We start from the raw sequence: 20,300 nt of genomic DNA, 5'->3' as shown, positions 1-20,300 counted from the left end.
GGGTCTGTGGTAGCTGGATGTAAGCTTCCCTTGCTTCATATTCACTAGTTCTGAAGTTTAAGTGAGCTGTAACTGCATCTCTCCCTCTCAGTCCAGCATCAGATGAGCTCATGGCATGTCTTAAGCTAAATGGAAAAGTTTTGCACAGAATAAAAGAATCCTATTTGCATGTCTCATTGGCCACTAATGTATTTAAGCTGTGAGACTCCTCTGATCGTGGGCAAATGAAGAATCTAACAGCACCAGTAATGAGGACTGGGAGGCAAATGTGTAATTGAAGCAGATGTTTCATCTGCAGATGAGTTCACTAATTCATCCCGAGAATATTCCTAACAGCTAACAGAAAGCTGCTGGTAAAGGCAGCCAACGGCCGCTGGAATCCGTAGGAGAGGGGCTGCAGCTCCTCGGCGCAGAGCTGAGGGAAGGGCTGATGAGTGGGAAAGGGCTGCTTTATCTGGAAAGATTTCTGCAGCTTTGGACATGAATCTCTGGGAAATGTATGGGCATTTTTGCAATGACAGGAAGGCAGGCCGAGATAAGACCCTTTAAGAGACTTCTTGAATTTGTCAGGAGTAACACGGCAGGAGTGCCAGGGCCCTGTGTTATCTGGATGGACGTGAAGTAATCTCTGATGCGAACAGAGTAGCCCAAGTCATTCACTCGGCCAGATAAATGTCACCAGCGGGCTTTGAGGTTGAGGGGATTAGCCTGACGTTTGCAACACAATGTCCTTTTGATGTCGTACATTGTCTTTGCAAACTCCAATGCTTTAACCGGATTAATGTGAAAAAGAGCCCCAGTTGTTTAGTGAAATAATCACAGCTTGCCTGCTTGGCTTCTAAGGGTTCTCCATAAAACCACCCCGGGCGCTTGGCAGATCATCGCTCTTAAACGCTGTGGCTCTGGGAGCTGCTCCTGACCGAGCGTTTTGGTTTTGCTTGCAGAAAGCGCTCGGCACCTGGACCTGCCCTGCAAACGCTCCTACCTGGAAGCCTCCTCCTCAGTAGGAGACGATCACTACTTCCGTTCCCCGCCTCCCTACGACCAGCAGATGCTGAGCCCTTCCTACTGCAGCGAGGTGGCTCCGCGGGACGCCTGCATGTACTCTGGTTCTGGGCCCGAAATCGCTGGCGTCTCAACGGTCGACGACTTACCACCTCCACCTCCCCCCTTGAGCTGCAATATGTGGACTTCTGTCGCACCTTACACCAGCTACAGTGTTCAGACAATGGAAACTGTCCCTTACCAGCCTTTCCCCGCTCATTTTACGGCCACCACCATGATGCCGCGGCTCCCGTCCATCGCGAGTCAAGGCTCACAGCCGCCAGGTAACAGTCACTTCAGTGTCTACAATCAGCTGTCCCAGTCTCAGGTTCGGGAGCGGGTTCCTTCCTCATCTTTCCCCAGGGAAAGGGTGCACCCCTCTGTGTGCGAGAGAAAACCTCCCTCTCCGCACCTCAACGCGGCCAACGAGTTCCTGTACTCACAGAGCTTCTCCTTGTCGAGGGAGTCGTCGCTGCAGTATCATTCAGGGATAGGGACTGTGGAGAACTGGACTGACGGGTGACTGCCATGGCCAAGCAATGCCACAGCCAACGTTACTGCTCCAGGACAGTTCCATCAGTGTTGATACCTGTGGGTAACTTGCACTTCGGTGAGACAAATGTGCATTTCCAGAGGAATTTGTGTGGGTGAAGAGCTTGCATCTTCAGACACACAGAGAATGACATCTCCTGTCTCGGTGGACTGGATTCATCAGTCACTTACTGACTCCTGAATAAATGAAGTCATTACTGATCTAGTAGAAACCATCTTCATGACCACCAAGTGAAGTGGCCAGTCATTTTCTTTGGCTTGTAACATGAACCATCCACGGGCAAATTTTGGCTCTTTGAGGGGGGTAAAAAAATGAGCTTCACTTTCTTGGTACTTGGTTCATGAAGGCACAGCAACCCCAGCACACAAAGGAATAAGTGATCCGTTTGGTTGTGTAGCTTAAGGACTGCTGTAGCAGCATTCTTTAGCTCTTTTTCTCTGTAGAAATTCCTTCTTCCTCTGGAAGTGACAGAGCTGTAGGAGCCAGTGGAGAGGCTCGGTGGTGGGGTCAGGGAGATGCGGTGCCACTCTGGTACCTCCCCGGTGCAGTGCAGGGTACATGCCACAGTGCGTGGAGGATAAGGCACTGATGCACAAATGTCTCTTCTTCCCCCCCACCCCCAACATCATCCCTCGTGGCTGTGGGAAATGAAGAAGCAAAGCGTTAACGCCCGAGGCCAAACAGCAAATGAATTGCAGTGTTAGGAACAGACCCAAAGTCTTCAGACTCCCATCCGTCGATTGAATCACACTTGCTTATTGCAATATATTTATGAAGATTAAGCTTAAAAATTGCTAATACTTTCCAGAAATGGTTTCTGTATTTGCTGGTCCTTGATTTCTTTTGTGCTCAGCTGGAACGTGCCTTTTGTGCTATGTTTGTTGTGTTTTCTTCTCTTGCAGCTAACAGGGAAAGAATTGTTTTCAGCATAAAGGAGGCATGGAGGAATCTTTTCTTAGTTGTTGGTGAGGTGAGGAGAGGTCTCAACATCTGTCAGGCTTTGCAAAGTACAGATATTTGTATAGAACAGGTAAAAAAATCTGTAACCAGTGTATACATTGCTACTCCTGTTTGCTGTGGAAGTATCTTGAGCTGACTCCTGCAGCGTTGGCTTTGCCTATCAGAGTGGCCCTGATGCAGCAACAGCCATGGTGTGCAACAGCCTCACCTGGGAAAGCAAGCTGGGCTCTTTCTGGAGAGAAGCTCCCACGGTCTTCACCCAAAAAGCTCCTGAAAAATGGGCTGTGTTCTTCTCCAGTGTGCAGTGTCTCCATCCTGCTGAGCTCCCAGGTGATCCTGTCCTGAGGCACGGCAACGCAAAGATGGATGCTAGGAGCTTGGGCCCACTAAAGAGAGCAAAATTCAAGCTTTAGTCATGCACAGCAGGAGCCTTTCCCCTCCCCTGCTTCCCAAACGGGCAAAGGCAAAAAAGCTGAAATACAACTTTGGAAGCTGTGAGGTACTCCTGTGTCTTGGTGGCTCCATTCCAAGGAAGAGAGGCTGGTGGATGAGGGTGTCTGCTTGCAGTGAAACTATCTGAAGGCCACCAAAACAGGTCATGCTTCAAGCAGGGCCAATCTCATACCCCCATTCATCAGACTACATGTGTGGATTTTGTAATCAGATCTTGGAAATCACTACAACTTTTGCATGCTGAATAGCTATTTATATACATATATATTATATATATATATATAAAAAAATATATATAACACAAATGCAGGCCACGTGTCCCATTCAGCTTTGCTTTTTACAAATGAATACTTAATAAAAATGAATGTTGCAAGGTTGGGTTTTTTTTTAATTTTAAAGACATCTATTTAAGATTATTTTTTTTAATCAAACACCTTTGATGTAAAAACTAAGAATTAGCTAGGTTTAAAAAAAAACAAAACCAAACATATATACTGCAGATAAATCTTTGGAACCACATTAGGTGCAGGTGGTATGGACTTTTTCAATGTTTGTTACATAGCATGGGCATCTTATTTTACATATCAGAACATAAAGTCATTTTACTACTATAAGCTGTCTCTGGGTGCATTTCAATGATCAGTATAAAATGTTCTGTGGTGACTTACCCAATTCCTTTTCACTCTTCTCTGTCTCCTCCTGCCTGGTTATGTCAATCCCACACTTTCCCAAGGTGCACACTTGACTCTCTTTTTCACCATCTCAAAGCTACGCCATCACACTTGAATTACCCACAGCAAGAACAAGAGGTTTGGGTTGGTTTGTGATCACTGAATCACAGAATATATACAGCTGGAAGAGATCTTGAAGGTCATCCAGTCCAACCTTTGACTGAAGAGTCAACACTAAACCATGTCCCTAAGTGCCAGGTGCACACACACTGCTTGAGCACCTTCAGGTATAGCAGCTCCACTACCACTCTGGGCAGACCATTCCATTGTTTGAGAACCCTTTTAGGGAAGAAATATTTCCTAATATCCATCCTGAACCTCCCCTGGCACAGCTTGTAACCATTTCCTCTAGTTCTGTCACTTGTGATCAGGCAGAAGAGGCTGCCCCCCCTCCTGGTATCTCATCATCACAGAATCACAGAATTGACCAGGTTGGAAAAGATCTTTGAGATCATCAAGTCCAACCTATATTTTATATATATATTTATGTATGTGTGTATATATATATATGAAGACAGGAATTAATCAACACACCAACCACTACCAGGTGAAGTTAAAAGCAGCCAGCGCCACCAAAATGCTGCTCCTGTGCTTATGTGTAGATGAGTGACAGTGACAATAGCAAAGAATTAAAGGTTGGAGGTGTGTAAGGGGGAGAGAGGTCTGAGGGTGTCACCAGCTATTATTTGCAGTGCTCAGTTCATTTCTCATAGTGACACAGAGTCAACACTAAAGGAGACAAATGCTGCCACTATAACCTAATGGGGTCAGCAGTCCAGGGTCCAAATGGCAAACCAGCCTGGATCTTTGGCCTGCTTTACAGATATGGTTAACAAAATAACATTTTAAAATGAATTATTTAAATGAATTATTGCTTCTATTTTTAACCATCTTTTTTCATACATCTACTCATCAATGCAATATTTATTGCCTGAAGGCAGTTTAAAAAGTAACTCTTGTTAGAATTGTTGCAGCAGCTTAAGTTAGTACAGGGATGCAGAGGACACTTGAGCATGTAATTAATGCAGGTTTTAACTTGGGAGCACTCTGTAAGCACAGCTGTCAGGCTGTGCAAAAGGAGGGGACAGTCACTGTCTCAAGCATCAAGTGCTCTGTGAAAGCCTGTGGCAAATAACAAGCTTTTTGTTATAAAAATAGAAGCTGATATTTGTCAACACGGGACCTGGTGGTAAAAGGCTGAGTTAGCACATAAATGTGTACAATGTGGCTATGCTAATCTGGTCATCTGGGCTCCTTTTATAGTCAGTGGAGAAAGATCAGACATTAAGATTAGAATGGGATGAGTCATCCTCTGGTAAGAATCTTTTTCCACTCAGAGCAAAATCTAGCTCAGTGCTTTAGACTAGATTTCCCATTTCTATGTAGCTAAAGTTATGCTGTTGAGATCCCACTTCTATGTGGCATTCGTAAGAGAATTGGCTGAGAGAGCTGGACTTGTTCAGCCTGCAGAAGCGAAGACTCTGGGGCACCTTAGAGCTGCCATCCAATACCTGAGGGGATCCTCCAGGAAGGCTGCAGAGGGACTTTTCAGAGGGATGTCTAGCAATAAAACAAGGGGGGAATGGTTTGAATCTGAGGGAGAATAGGGTTAGACTAGATCTTAGGAAGAAGTCCTTCAGTACAAGTTGATGTTGGAATGGGCTTTCCAGGGAGGCTGTGGATGCCTCCTCCCTGGGGGGTGTTCAAGACCAGGTGGACGAGGCCTTGAGCAGCCGAGTCTATTTAGTTCAGAGGTGTCTCTGCCCGTGATGGTGAGGTTGGAGGGGATGATCTGTAAGGCCCCTTTCAACCTAAGCCATTTTGAGATTCAGCTAGCATTAAACGGCAACACCTACACACCACATGAGAGCAGAGCACAGGCCCATAGCCTAGCACACCTCCGAAGCACATTCTGCTGCCGTTATTCAGGGAGTGAAAATGTGTTGGGTTTGGGGGATTGTTTGTTTGGGTTTGGTTTTTCATTGCAAAATTTCCAACCTGTTGAAGCATCTGATCTCAAGATCGAGCTCATGGGTAAGGTGGGCAGCACTGGTCTGGCTGGATGAGGCACTCAGGTTCCACTTAATTTCCTCTGAGCTTCTAGGTAGGTTTGGCAGCTACTGAGTGTGTGACTTCCTCATCAAGTGGCCAAGTGTGTAGCGCTGTTCCTAGTGCCACCTGCCTGGCAGCTTCCTGCCCAGCTATGGGCATTGTCAAGCAGAGAGCACGGCACCATCCAAGCTTCTTTGAGCATTCGGTCTGTTTGTTTTTCAAATCAGAAACACTCAGCTGTGGACACCATTAAACAAAAAAAAGAACCTCAACAACCTGCACAGCATTAAAACAGATCAAGTGTGCTTACCGTGTCCGCCTGTGATTTACTGCACGGCCAGCAGCTTTTGCTTCTCAAGAATGTGCAGAGCTTCACGTGTGTGGAGCCCTTTTCAGCTCTAGCTTTGCTTAGCTGCTTTGTTGCATCTCGGCAGCGAATGGCAATCCGAAGTGCAGAAGATCTAAGGTCATTTCAAACCAGATTAAGGCACAAATTAGCAAGTGAGGAAAACTTGGCCGCGCATGAGGTCTGTTTTCCATTGATGGATCTGAGTCGGCACTAAAAGGCTGAAGGATTTTTTTAAATTTATTTTATCCTGTTTTTCTTGAAGGTAGTTGTCCAAATTTAATATTGGAACAAGCAAGCTTAGCTCCACCGAGTCCAACAGCACTTATGCCAGCTCTGAGTTTGGCCTTCACTCTAAATAGAGCAAATATTTGTATCAGCTTGCTGAGTATGTGAGTAATATGAATATTTGCCAGAATTTAAACAAGCTAAACTTCAGCCCTGCCAAAAGCTCCACCATTCAATTTGGTATCATTGGCAGCTCACAGGCTCAAGAGAGGCCTAAGTCTGGAAAAGCTGGGGGGGGGGGAACTTTGGCAAACATTGATTTTTTTTATATATCTATTTTTTTCCCCTCTCTCTCCACATTTTGGAAAATTCGTGCCTCTCTGTATTAATTTATGATGTCATTAAATAATTCCTTTTGCAGCTTGTATAGAAAGAATGTTTCTTTTGAAGATGAGAACTCCCCTGAGGATGGTTATAGTGCAAAAAAAAATCCAGCAGGAGGAAGAAAAGAAAAATTCCTCTCTCTCCTTGGCCACTCAGTTCCTGTAGCAATGTTTGAATAACAAAACATATTTACAATGTTTTAAAGTCAGGACCTGCTCCAATTAGGTGCCATGCACTTGACTCTCACAAGAGGCAGTCCGCATTCAATGTGATTTGAGTTCTATTGCTGTGGTAGCAGGCTGGAAGAGAAATCATGAGTCTGTGACCTGCTGGTGGAGAAAACAAGGTTTTGAATTAACTTCCTTTCCACAAATTACAGGATCAATATTAGAAATAAAAGAGAAGAAGCTATTGGGAATGGTACAACAAAAGCAGAAAGTCTTGTCCAACATGAGCTGTGTTTTAATGTACAAACGCTGTCATGAGAGGCACTGTCTCTTGGGCTCTGCCCATAGAACAATCACTGCAGCACTAGTGTTCAGAGGGCAGCCTCATGACAGGATTCACAGCCTCTTCTTGCACCACTGTTGTGCAGGACAGCCCCGGCTGTGCTGTACTGAAATCAAAAGGAAGTTTCATTTTGAACTTGGCAGGGACTGCTCAACCCTGACGAGAAACTGCTTGGGTAAACAGAAAGGGAAGTCAATAGCCCTGGAGCTTTGTGCCATGGTGCTGGGTGGTTACAACCACCAAGGGAGCCCATAGTTGGAAAGACCATCACTAACAGTCATGGCCAGCAAACCCACCTGTCTGACCACTCAGATGTCACACTGGATTTACACAGGGTGCGCAGCAAGGTGTCTCTGGGCTGGAAATTGCACTCCTGAGGCTCAGTCCACCTTTGGGATTAGGCTCTCAAAGAAGGAAATAAAAAAGGATATTAATTGGTGCACTGTGCTGATAATGCTAAATCAGTTAAAATCAGAAGCATTTTGATTTGTGTTGATTAGAAACTTGTTTAACAAAGGAAAATCAAAACCCACTGGAATGGAAACAGGAGGAATAGCCACAACAGGTTCAAATACCCTTACCCGTGGTTGGACTCGATCTTAGAGCTCTTTTCCAAGCAAAACCATGCATTGATTCTGTGATTCTGTCTGAATGAGAACTCTGCAGATGTGCCAACACCTTTCATCTGGTTTATTTTTTGTTGTTGTTGCCATCTTCCTTCGTTTTCAACAACTACTAATTGTTGGCTCCCGGCCATACACTGTAACAGCTTTGATGAATATTTTCAGTGGGACTGTACTTACAAACAGGAGGAAGCTGGCTTTTGATTTTCTTTTTCCCCCAAAGAGAATTATGTGGAATGTCAGCGCTGTCAGCTGGGACACCAAATAAATTTAACAATTCTGGGAGACAAAATTTGACAAATGCAGCTTCTAGCTGGGAGGTTTTACACTGATAGCAGGAACCTGGGCCAAATTTGTGTGCTAAACCTTGGATGCTGCCAGCAGGAACAGATGCATCCCTCGATGAGCATTTACTAGAGATCATGTGCACAGAACAGTATGTGCAAAACTATTTCTCCCTAGCAGCCTCTATCTTACGCAAGGCAGACGACAACTTGTGCTGCAGCTCAGAGTCCAGCAGAGAAGAAAAAAGAATACTTTTCAGATTTGTGTGCCAAAATCATAAGGCTCAGGCTGATTTCTGTTGAGGTCACTAGGAAAAAACTTTTCTAGCCCTCAGTACAGTAAGGCCAGACGTCTAATCTCCTTTTCAACACGCCCAGCTTGCAGCCTTGGCTGTGTGGTACAGTTTAGGTATGAGGCACAATGATTTGAGTGTGAAGGATGGCACTGCCCCACTCTGCAACTGATCTGGACAGCTTCTGAGAGTGTGAAAACACTTTGGATCTAACATATTGTGCTGTATTTAATATCAGTTGTGAATCTGATACACAAATGGATCATTCAAAATTTAAGGAGAATAAGACTCCAACCATTGATTATCCCCCCTGAATCCAAGCACTCGTTTTAGTCTGAAGCTTTAGAGCAGATTGCCCTGGACATGAGGAATCAATCATGAGACATCCTGGAAAGGTGATGAACCCATTTTGTGCATCAAAAGTAATATGAAACAGTCAGTCTGCAATGGATGCTGAGACTGAAAGCAAAGGTGATGGCTACTGAGCAGCTACATGCAGGACCAAAATGGGAGTGGGGCAGGTAAGCGACTCAATTTACAGTGAAAAATCAAAGTATCCACAGTGTCTTCCCTGATTAGATATCTTTGGGTAAAGATTTGCACTAAGACATACTCAGGAGAACACCAAAGGTGACCAAGAAGAGAGAAAGAGCAAGGATTCCAGCCATATAAAAATTCTGGTTTAAATAAATCTGCCTTTTTCCTTCCCATCCTTCTTAAGACACAACCAGTTCAAAGCTTAGATGGTTTTCCCCTCTCCCTCCCACTATTTATCATTATTAAGGCAAGTAGACAGGTTAGAGGCAGGAAAAACTTCCACTGGGATTTCTGCCCAGTGTCACAGAGCAGGACTAGATTTACACTCGGCGTTAGAGGCGAGCACATGGCCTGTTACATAAAAGTTTTGACAACCTGCAGGTTTTCTACAGTTCTTCATCAGCAAAGAGAAAGAGGCAGGGGGTGTGGTGTTTTAACTCTTTGTGTAATCATTGCCCAAGCGTTTCAAGGCTGAAAGCTGTCAGGGAGCGTGCTTGAAAAAATCAAGAGTGCAAACCTCATGCTTCAACACATACAGAGCGAGGCAGACGAGGACTGGACAATTGATGTCTTGATGGATCCACTGGGCACCCTTCCCGGAGTCATACAGAAACCTGGGAGCAGCAGAGACATTAAATCAAGGACCTAGAAAGAAGAAATAACCTGAAGCTCTGAGAACCTGGGGGAACTGAGGACCAAACCTGCACATCCCACGCTAAAGAATCGTGTACGTAAAGAACTGTGGCTGACACTGCCTTGCTTTTCACAGCAGGAAAACCAAGCCTCTGAAAACCTGCAAAAAGGGAGAAAAGTCACTTTTATCCTATTTAAGACAGACTAAACATCCCCTTCCTCCTGGGGTCACTAATGACTTTTTTGGTGAAGTTTCCTTTTTACAGGTATATTGGCCAGTGCTGATCATTGCATTGATGCTAATAAAAGAATTCCTAGCAATTCCAAAGTGCCAGGGTATCCTTCTCCCACATACACTGCATCACCCTTTCCTAATAGGTTAATACAGCAATCATTCCTTACTTGGCTCCAACACAGTGCTCAGATGTTTCCTTGGAAATGCTGTGTTCCTTTCTGCTGTTTCTTACTGTGGAGTGAGATTCTTTGCATGGCAATGGATCCTCGAATAGGTTTTCCACAACTGAGCTTCTTTTGCGCCCCTCCCAGTTTTCCTTTCATAGACACTAAAGTTCATCATTCCAATGAATCATGCTTTCTTCTCATAAAATATTATCTGAGCTCAATGCCAAAGGCCAGATTTCTATTAAAAAAAAGAGTTAGAATGAGCAATATTTACAGCAGAAACTTTTTTTGTTGCTATTGTTCTGTCATTCCTCCCCCCTGCCCCCCATTTTAAGGGGATCAGAGGCTCCTTAGAAGATCAGTACCAGTAGAGAGAATGGGCAACCCACTGCAAGATTTCATAGCTTTAGTCTCATTTAAGAGCTACCCTTTTCTGCTGGAGTCCATTAGCTAAGTAGGTTATGTATTGCTGTTGTCCTCATGTTCCTGGGCAGGGCCATCAAGAGCTAGTTCAGTTCTTGGGTCAACCAAATCTCTGTCCTCTTATTATTCTGACCTTTCCCACCCCAGTTCCTAAAGCATAGTGACAGGTAACCCAGTGGCAGCTGTGAAGGGTCAGAGCAGAGGGGAAAGAGCAAGGGGCCCCTGGGGTAAGAGACTTTTCCTGAGCCCTCCAGGTCCAAGGGAAATTGCTCTGATTATTTCTCTCAGCATCCCACATCCCCTTTTGGTGAGAGGGTGACCCAGCACCCAGTAAAGCCTTCCACCCAGCAGTTGGGACAGTTGCAACGCCCAGCAGAGCTGAGCCAGGCTTCCTGGCAGCACAAGTGGAGAGCTTGGAATCAGGGCTATGGTTCCTGGCTATGACTAGTCATTACCCAAATACCTTCAGCAGGAGGAGAAAAGGCAGTAGACAGCACAGAAAGGCTTCAGCATATAAAAGTCACTATAACCTACCCGCAGCTCTACAAAGGAGAGCTGTGGTGGATGGCCCCAGCGTGCGGCACGCCAAACAAAACTCATTTGTCCTGGTGTTGCACTGAGGACTTGGCTGCCTGCAACGAGCTGTGGATACCTTGCTGCCTAAATGGGCAAGGTCTTCAGGGTATCAAGACTGTCTTTCATGTCTTGGTAAACCATCTCACACAGGGGACCAAGTGGGAATTACCAATATAAAGTGATAATAACGGCTGTCCACACACTTCCATTTAATAGGGAACATTCCTTCTTATAATATTACTGAAAAATCACTAAAATATAAATGAAACAGAAACTGCTCTTTGACTTACAGCTCATAACAGCCCAGCCATGCTGTCCTTGATAGCCACATATAAAACCAGTCAAGAAATATTTTCGAATGGCTTGTTCTATGGTAAAATGCTATGCTATAAATGAGCCTTCTGGAGATGTTACCTAAATTAGTCTTGTTCAAATGCCTTTGTGATATTTGATCATCATCATAAAAGTTAAGAGAGCTTTTTGCCTTTCCATCAGAAACTGCCCTGATATGTTTTGCTAGTCCCACTCTATACTGGCAAGGTGGTGTCGTGGTGTATGATTTCATAGACACAAAGACACTTCACTACCATAGCTCTCATTATTAAACAATATATTTTAATTGTCACCACCTTTCTCATATAGACACAGGCCAAATCTGTCCTTATTGGCTTCAACTGAGCTACACAAGGGATGAATTTGGCTCAATATATATTTAAAAATACAGCAAGTCAAGTCATAAAAAGAAATGTTTGGGTTTCTTTCTTTCTTTTTTTTTCTTTTTTATAGCAGCCAGTGCTTTTTTTTGCCATAAGAACACACATGCCTGGCCAGTAAAATCCCATGATAAAGGACTGAAGTGTTTAAGACTTCATATGCAGAATAGCCCATGGTGTTTAATTACAATAGCAAAAGATGGCATGTTATAAAAGCATTTCTTACCTGGAGAAGGGATCCATGCTCTCCAGTGAAGCTTAATTACCCAAGACATGCTGAGCTTTTCCCTTCTGGCAATAACCTCTAACACCAATAACTCTGCTGTTCCCTTTGACATTGGCATAGCTGAATATTGTTAATTTTTGTTCTAATTCCCTTATCTGGATTATAGCTTTTCAGTGCTTTACTTCCGACGAAAGTTTTGCACATTATAAGAGCCTCATTCCTGGGACATTCCTCTTTCTTTCCTCCACTTTTCCCCTTGGAATTTTGCTCTTTTCCAGCCCAGCTCTGGCTCTCCTGCTCCCCCATCTCTTTATACCTTCCCAGCATACTTGGCTCCAGATGTAGATTTATGCATTTCCCCTCTTGTGAGTCTTTCCTGCTCCACTACAAAGGTTTCAGCTTCATCTCAGGCCCAGAAGATTCACATTGCAGCATGAATTTACTTCAGACATTCAAGAAAATGCCTTGCCTGACTCTAAGTCCTGAGCACTCCTGACTCTCTGGTTTTAAAGCTCTCACACACACAGACACACAAATCCACAGACAGGGCACAGAGCAGTGACTCTGGAATAAGCAGCAGAGCTTTTAGGGAGTCCTTTTGGTGTAAAACTCCCATCCAACTGCTATTGCTTTGGGGATCCTGAGTCTCCATTATTTATTAAGTTCTATTAGATTTATAGCTCAGATATGTGCTGAACATTTATTAATTCTTAAGGAGATTTAATTTTTATATAGGGAAATTGATTTTTTTTTTTTTTTTTTTTTTTTTTTGAGGTGGGGAGGAAACCTCTCCCTCAGAACATGATGTGCCATTGAGCCGTGATTTAGCATCATCACCTGTGCTATCCTCCTCATCCTCACGCCTGCATCCTCGGCTTTTGATGAAGTCAATTTCCTGAGTGCATGTGAAAGCCTGTGGCTGCAGCCTGGAACAATCCTACCTCAGTGCTTCCCTTATGTTGTTGATCCTTTAATTTCCTCCAGCCGACTCCTGCAGGGGACTAGCTCGAAGTTTTATGCTACTCTTTTGGACTAATCATTTACGACTGACTTAAAAACCCAAATCACTTACACACTGCCACTGCTAGATAGCAGGGTTACTAATTGGGATGGACTTCTAGCCAAATGGCTGCAATAGGTTTAGCAGCAATTCACAGGAACCTAAAAAAAATCTGCCCAAAGCTTTACAACCAGCCCAGTTATTTAGAATCTTATTCCAAAATTACAGTTGCAATCCATAAAACACCTCTGCGGTGCAAATTTTCACACCTTGGAAAGCCAGGCTAGCAGAAAGTCATATAAAGCTGATTAACAGATGATCAGGATCTCCAGTTCTGGTGGTTCTGAATGCTAGGCACAGAGCTCTTACCAGGAGACCCAGCTCTGTGTTAAAAACACCAGGTTGAAGAGTATCTGAAATTAGAGCCCTGAAAGGCAGACACTGGATTAGAAGTTTAAAACGCTCTGCCTTAGGGGCAAGCTGTTGACTAATGACAAAACAGGAAACAAAATTCAGTACTGAAGGGACACATTAATTTCCCCAAGATTATTGATGGTAATCCTCAGTAAAATGGAGATCAAACTATCTAAGAAAACCAACATTCATTTAACACTCCTTTTGTAATAAAATCTATTAAATTCCAACTCTAAGTGGAGAATCTGAGGTTCACCTCTTAGATCACCACCTGATTATTTTGTTTTCTCCTCTTAATTACACTACCACAGACCCACATTCCTCCAAATAGCTTTGCTTAGTGTTGCTTTTTGGAGTTGTGGAGTATAATGACAGCAGTTACCCAGGCTTAAATACACAGACACAGACTTCTAATAATTCTTTTTGAGTTGGTGTAATCAGAGGTGATAAAATTGTTCTTGAAGATTTTTATATAGATAGATACATTTTTGCAACAGTTTGATGCCTTTTATACACCAGCTACCACTACAAATTATTGTTGAACCTTCAAATCAAGACAAATTAATTTCTCCAAGTGAAAGCAAAGTTGTACCACGTTTTCCAGAACCAGAAATGGGTCCTGCTGCTGTTTCTGGCTGTGTCTGTTAAGCCTGGCTCAGATTTGCTCACAGAGGCTAGGTAAAAAGCTAATAACCCTTTCACGCACTCGTGATAAAAACAATCTGAGATTCGATTAAAAAACATATTCTGGCATGCTGAAGCAAATGTATTCCAGGATATTTAAGGAAACAGAAAGGAGGAGATAGAAAGGCTGAAGGAATCATTTATATGAGTGGTTAGGTATGGCAGAACCAGCAGAAAAAATAAATCTCCAGCAACAGCCAATTTATACACTGCTAATTCCTTCCTTAGACGATCAGACTTAGACTGGTCTGATTTCAGCAGGAAAATCTCTGCATAGAGATCAACACTGGTCTCAAGCATAAGATCCTAATTATTTGAAAGGCATTTGTTTTCATAGCTTTTTTTTTTTATGTGTCCAAGTCGATGGCATTTTAATGCCTTATTAAATGGTTGTTTTACAGCAGCCCGTCTGCTCAGTCTCTGTGCCCAGGTCTGTACTTTGTGCTGTAGGATTTCACCTTTCATGCAGGCCAAAAAAATATTTTCCCAATTCCCTATAAAAGTTTTCAATATTTCCTAAGACAAATAGAGTGAGGGGGTTGTTGGTTTGTTGGGGTGTTTTTTTTTACCTACTCTGAAATGACACTGATAGAGTAGATATGACATTGATGCCTCTCCCTTTATGGTGTGCTTGCAGAAAAGGTGGAGGGTTGTGTTCCTTTCTTGCTAGCTTGGCTCTGGCTTTATATGGCTCTATTTAATCACATAAACAAATGCAAAATCTTTTCATTTCTGTTTTTCTTTAATTCAGTTGAAATCCCAGCAATGTAAAATAGGCCAACACTCCTCTACTGTGTTCTTAGCCCAGACATGGCCATGTGGGGGTCTCTAAATATACAAGAAAGGAAAAAAAAAAAGAACCAATTCCAACCTTGCTTGAAACTACATCAATGAGAAGTTTTGGTATCAAATTACCTTGAAGTAAATAAGCATTCCAATGTGAAAAGGAAAGTAGATCTAAAATTTGTGGGGTTTTCAGCATTCTGACAATAGTCCCAGGGAGGAAAAAAATATTCCTTTTAAACATATGGTGAAGCCTTTGCTTTGTTGAAGTCAAATGGCAAAACCCCACTGACTTCAATGGGCACAGGATTTGTAACCACATTGCTCACAGACAAATCCTACACCATCTCTCCACTTGCTTCATCAAGAGTTGGTATTAAATAGCAAAGTCCTTGACTTATCTTATAAGTCCTGAGGAATATGTGGTGTGGATGAGTCCAAAAAATGGTCTTTTAAGATAAAGTATAATCTAAATTGCCTGTTTTCAGGTCTTGAGGGTTCCGTAGCAGTAAGCAATAATGAACAGCTGATGGAAGCAGCCAGACCTACAAAAGAAGTAGCATATTTAAAGTACTGGACTTAGAAGGAAAGTTTGCCTTTGTGCATAAGGAGCTCTATTCATTGAAAAGTGTTTTTTACAAATGTGGTTATTTCAAACAGTCCACTTAAAATGGCTAAAATTTGTGGGTTTTTTTTCTACAGGTTAAATATGAGCTCTCCTCACACCTCTTCTTCACTCACAGTCTTTGGCTTCATTCTGCAAGATGTTTTGAATTGAGGGAGCTCAGCACTGCTGGAATGGACCATTTGCTGTTCAAGTCCCAGCTCTGTAAGGATTCATGGACTTTAAAGGGATCCAGAAGAAATCACCTCAATCTGCATGTGTCACAGTGTCTTGCACCAAGCCCCTGAAGGATATACATCACTGAGTCCCATGGGCCCTCACAGTCCTGCCCTGAGGATCTCACCACGGCACAGAGCACTCTGAGGAGGAGCTGTACACTGAGTAGCTCAGCAGGCACAATGAAAGTGAAATGAGAATGGAGACCAAGTCACACAAATCAGAAACATTGAGCAACCTCCAATTCACTTCCTTACAGACTCCCACGGGGCAAGTTTTAAAGCACAAAATTCCTTTGGATTCTGCCTAGGTGCTCAGACCTCACAGTACTCCAGAATCCCAGTACCTCCCAGGTATAGATGTATCTGGGGCCATAGCTTGAGGGGCCCCAGTATCAGGCACAAGTAACTGCCAGCTGAGTCTGCTGTTAAAGGGCAATGTGCTTGTCCCTGCAGGAGGGCTTCCCACATTCACATCAGTTTTCTGAAGCTCTCCCTCCCTCTCCTGATGTTAAAGTGTACCTGGCACTTATGCTGTATAAAAACCACATCACCAGCTTACACATGACAAAACCATCCCTGCTTCATGTTTCATGAAATGTACCCCTGCTGATGTAGGTCAGGATTTCTGGCCAGCCCCTAGTAACCCAGCAGTACCACTGCTTTACATGAGCTCGTTCAACAGGGTTTCACAAAGTGATGAAAGCCTTTACACAGCTGATTTCCCTGTGTTTGATCCTTCCTACTGCTTCAAGAAAGCAGTAAATGGCTTTCAAATGAAACAAATCTTTTAAAATCAGGTTATTCCTAAGTACCCACTTTCCTAGCTTTTGTCCTTTCAGTTTTCAGCTGCCAGAAGTGGAGATACCTGTGTTTAACATAAATCTATTTCAACTGCTGCACTTACTTCCCTTTGCTTACGGAACTTTGATATCACAATCTGTTGCATCAGTGAGACACTGGAAATGTAACATGATGGCTCCAAAATGGTTCAGGTATAGACAAAGTAGATATGTAGGAAAGCATGACCTGAGGTACAAAACCTTTAAAGCTAAATCTCTGCTATAGCAGAAGCTCCTCATAATTTTCTAACACTTGGTTCCCTGCAGAAAGCAAATTACAGCCTATTGCTTAGTGCATACATCTAGAGACCCCAGAAATCATCATGACATTTTACAGATAAAGAGGTGTAAACCCGCCAGGTTAGTCCTTCACTAAGGTACAGATTTTCTTTGCTTGTTCTAAAAGTAGAGATGGAGAATTTCATAGCAGCACACCTCCTTAAAACTAACAAATTAAAAAAATCCAATTTATCACAGCATACTTGTGGCAGAAGAAACCAATGGCTTTTAGAGCCATGTCTTTCTTCACTACAGTTATGCCTGTTTACAAAAAGTCAGTCCAAAAGTAAGCAGAATGGGAATCTCCTAACAGGAGATGATCATAGGATCACAGGATGTCAGGGGTTCGAAGGCACCCAAAGAGATCATCGAGTCCAACTCCTCTGCCAGAGCAGGACCATACAATCTAGTTCAGGTTGCACAGGAACAGATCCAGACAGGCCTTGAAAGTCTCCAGAGAAGGAGACTCCACAACCTCTCTGGGCAGCCTGTGCCAGTGCTCTGTGACCCTTACAGTAAAGAAGTTTCCCCTTGTGTTGAGCTGGAACCTCCTGTGCTGCAGCTTATATCCATTGCTCCTTGTCCTATCCTAGGGAGCAAGTGAGCAGCGCCTGTCCCCTCCTCTCCTGATCCCCAGCCATCAGATTGTTGTAAACATTTATTAGATCCCCTCTCAGTCTTCTCTTCTCCAGACTAAACAGCCCCAGGTCTCTCAGCCTCTCCCCATTAGGCGCTGTTCCAGCCCCCTAATCAATCTTGTAGCCCTTTGTTAGGCTCTCTCCAGCAGATCCCTGTCCCTCTTAAACTGGGGAGCCCAAAACTGAAGGCAGTACTCATGATGGGGTCTCACCGGGGAAGAGTAGATGTCTTTTGCCCTTGCTCCAACTCCCCATCCTGAAGGACACACACTTTCAGGAGAGGTATTTTGACAGCTGGGCATTGGGTGCTACCAGGGTTTGTCCAGGTGCCCTGTTCCTCATGTTCTAGGATAGGGCAGCACTGATAACAAACCTCCAAGGCTCCTCTCCAAATAAACCTGTGCTCAAGCCTGCTTCACACTGTGGAACACAACATTCCCCCCTCCTGCCGTCAGGAGGCAACGTGTCCTTCTGAGTGCCTGCAGCCTGCCCAGGATTTGTCCAAGCCATATATCCTTTTCCAAAGAAAAGGCAGTGAAAATGTTCTACAGATTTAACCACTGTCAGATGTTCTTTGAGCAGAATATTAATTTCTCTCCTGAGAACATAAACTTTTTGTTGTAATATGCCACCATTCTCTTGAGTCCTTTGATGCTCTCTGTCAGTCTTGCCTCCAGCCCATAAGCACTAGCATCTGTGTCCAGCCTGAGAGGTGTTTGAAACATGGGCAGGTTGAAGGGAGAGCAGTTACAACCTGAAAATGTTCAATCTCACTATGGTAGCCACTGAAAGGGCTTCTCACCCAGCTCATGCAGTGACTTTACAATACTCACAAAGCCACAGATAAACAGCCTGAAATAGTAGCACTAATCCTTAAAATAACCCAGAAGCTTTCACCTGGCTGCTGTTGTCTGGAGAGCTGGTCAGGATTGTCCTGCCTCCATTTTCCTTTTGTCTGTGAAAAACATTCCCTGGCTGGCTGAGTACTCCTAATTAATTACTTCTGCTTGCAATGATTCACTTGTCTTTGGATTTCTTTCAAGTTGATGATTTTCAAAGTATTACTGACCATTTGTAAATACATCAGTTCCTGGTCAAATGTTTTACTTGGTACCAAGATACCATCTAGAAATAATCTGAAGCAGGCATGCTGAACCATACCTCCTCCCCATCCCCTAAAACACAGCAGGTGCTGAGTCAAAAGACAGCTTTTTAAATTGCAGTAGATCTTGTCCTGCTCTGAAAGCTGCTCCCTCCCCCTTTTCCTGTTACTTGGCTCTGCAGAATCTGCTCGGGCCACCATTTGACTTTAATCAGAACTAGGAGTGAGGTCCAAACATTGTTGAAAGCTCACTTATCCCATCCCAGTTCATTTCCTTGATGCCCAGTAGCACTCCTTACCACTTTGCTTTCGCTAAATAGCGAGGTGCGGTGTGATGGGTTGGTTTCCCTCGGAATCAGGCTGTGGTAGACCACTGTGTGTAGGCTGTATATTTATTGGATCCAGAGAACTGACTTTTCACTGGGAAAAAAATGTCAGGGAATCTAAACAGTGCATGGAAAAGGTGACTGTGGCACAGGAGTGGTGTCTTTATCCCGACTGACAGAAGTACCAGCAGCAATGGTGACTGAGTTCAGTAGAGCTGGCGAGCTCAGAATAGCCTGGAGGTATTTAGTGGACCTTTCTGATTTGTATTGATCTCAGAGCTGTTTTAAAGTTACAGTTCCCTGTGCTGGCTGAGTTAAAGCTAGAGTAAGTACATCTACTTACAGCATCATGGAATCATAGAGTTGTTTCAGTTGGAAAAGACCTCTAAGATCATGGAGTCCAACTGTCAACTTAAGACCACCATGGCACTAAACCATGTCCCAAAGTGCCATGTCCACAGGCTTCTTGAACACCTCCAGAGCCACTGACTTCATGCTGAAGCTCTGCATTTAAATGAATTTAGAATTTAAATTTCTTAGTGCAAGAGAAAATGAACCTCTCCTTCAGATGTAGCAGCTAAAGTTTCTGTGAGGGCTTGGCCCTTCAAACATGATTTCCTTCACCCTACCTTTGCTTCAGTAAAAAGACACTGCAACAAGTAGCTGCCCTACCAGCCCAGTGCTGTGCTAGGAAAACCTGCTCACGGCAAAGCAGTTATCTGCAAAAGCTGTGCTTCACCTGAGCCTCATAATGAAAGAAAAATTCTGGAGCTTGAATTTGTAAGACAACACTTCCAGCATGTATTACTCTGTTCCTAGCCACAAGGAAATCCAAATCCTTCCATAGCTTATCCATCATTTCAGTTACACTTGCTCAGAGGGGGATGGCTTTTCAAAATCAATTTTCCCACCTCTCCATGCTTCCTGCTTGCCAGCAGTCACTCAGCCTGCTTGAGAGCAATTTATTCTTTTGCAGTCCACCTAGTCCAATAACTTCAGCCTGAGAAAGGGTACTTTATTCCATTCATTTCACAGATCCTCATACACATCCAAAAAATAAACTGACCAAATCTAGAGAAAAGCTACAACCTTTGTTCTCAGTTTTTCAGAGCTCAGCACTTTCAGCTTTGTGTCTTCACATTTCCTGAACTGATTGAAGAACTTTCCCTAGACCTTCCTGAGGTACTCTCCCAGCCAGCCTCAGAAAGGCTTTTCTGGCCAATTTTTTCATATGTCTAATATTTAACTGAACTACTTCCTTTAATTTTTTCACAGCTGCCAATTTTCCTTGTTTTACAAACCAAGATTATCACTTTCCCTAATTGTGAAGCAAGGCCAGGGATCACATTAGGATCACCCCTTTTCATCATTCTCTTTATAAACACTACTTGGGTTACAGGCTTTGGCTGCTAGGAGCTCCA

General features: G+C 43.6%; 1 protein-coding gene across 2 annotated transcripts in view; it reads left to right on the top strand.

Moving 5' to 3' along the window:
* TBX4 (T-box transcription factor 4) overlaps nucleotides 1–3,635 on the top strand; it is a 46,769-nt gene extending 43,134 nt beyond the window's left edge. For both annotated transcript variants that reach the window (XM_064166279.1, XM_064166280.1), the window contains one exon: nucleotides 945–3,635. In XM_064166279.1, coding sequence (XP_064022349.1) covers nucleotides 945–1,567 — 623 coding nt within the window. In that variant the 3' untranslated portion in view covers nucleotides 1,568–3,635. The remainder of the gene's footprint in view (nucleotides 1–944) is intronic.
* Nucleotides 3,636–20,300: the final 16,665 nt, after the last annotated feature.

The sequence above is a fragment of the Pogoniulus pusillus genome, chromosome 27 (genome assembly GCF_015220805.1).
Source record: "Pogoniulus pusillus isolate bPogPus1 chromosome 27, bPogPus1.pri, whole genome shotgun sequence".
NCBI classification, from domain to species: Eukaryota; Metazoa; Chordata; class Aves; order Piciformes; family Lybiidae; genus Pogoniulus; species Pogoniulus pusillus.
Note: the sequence above shows the minus strand (reverse complement) of the source record. Positions and strands in the feature narration are given on the sequence as shown.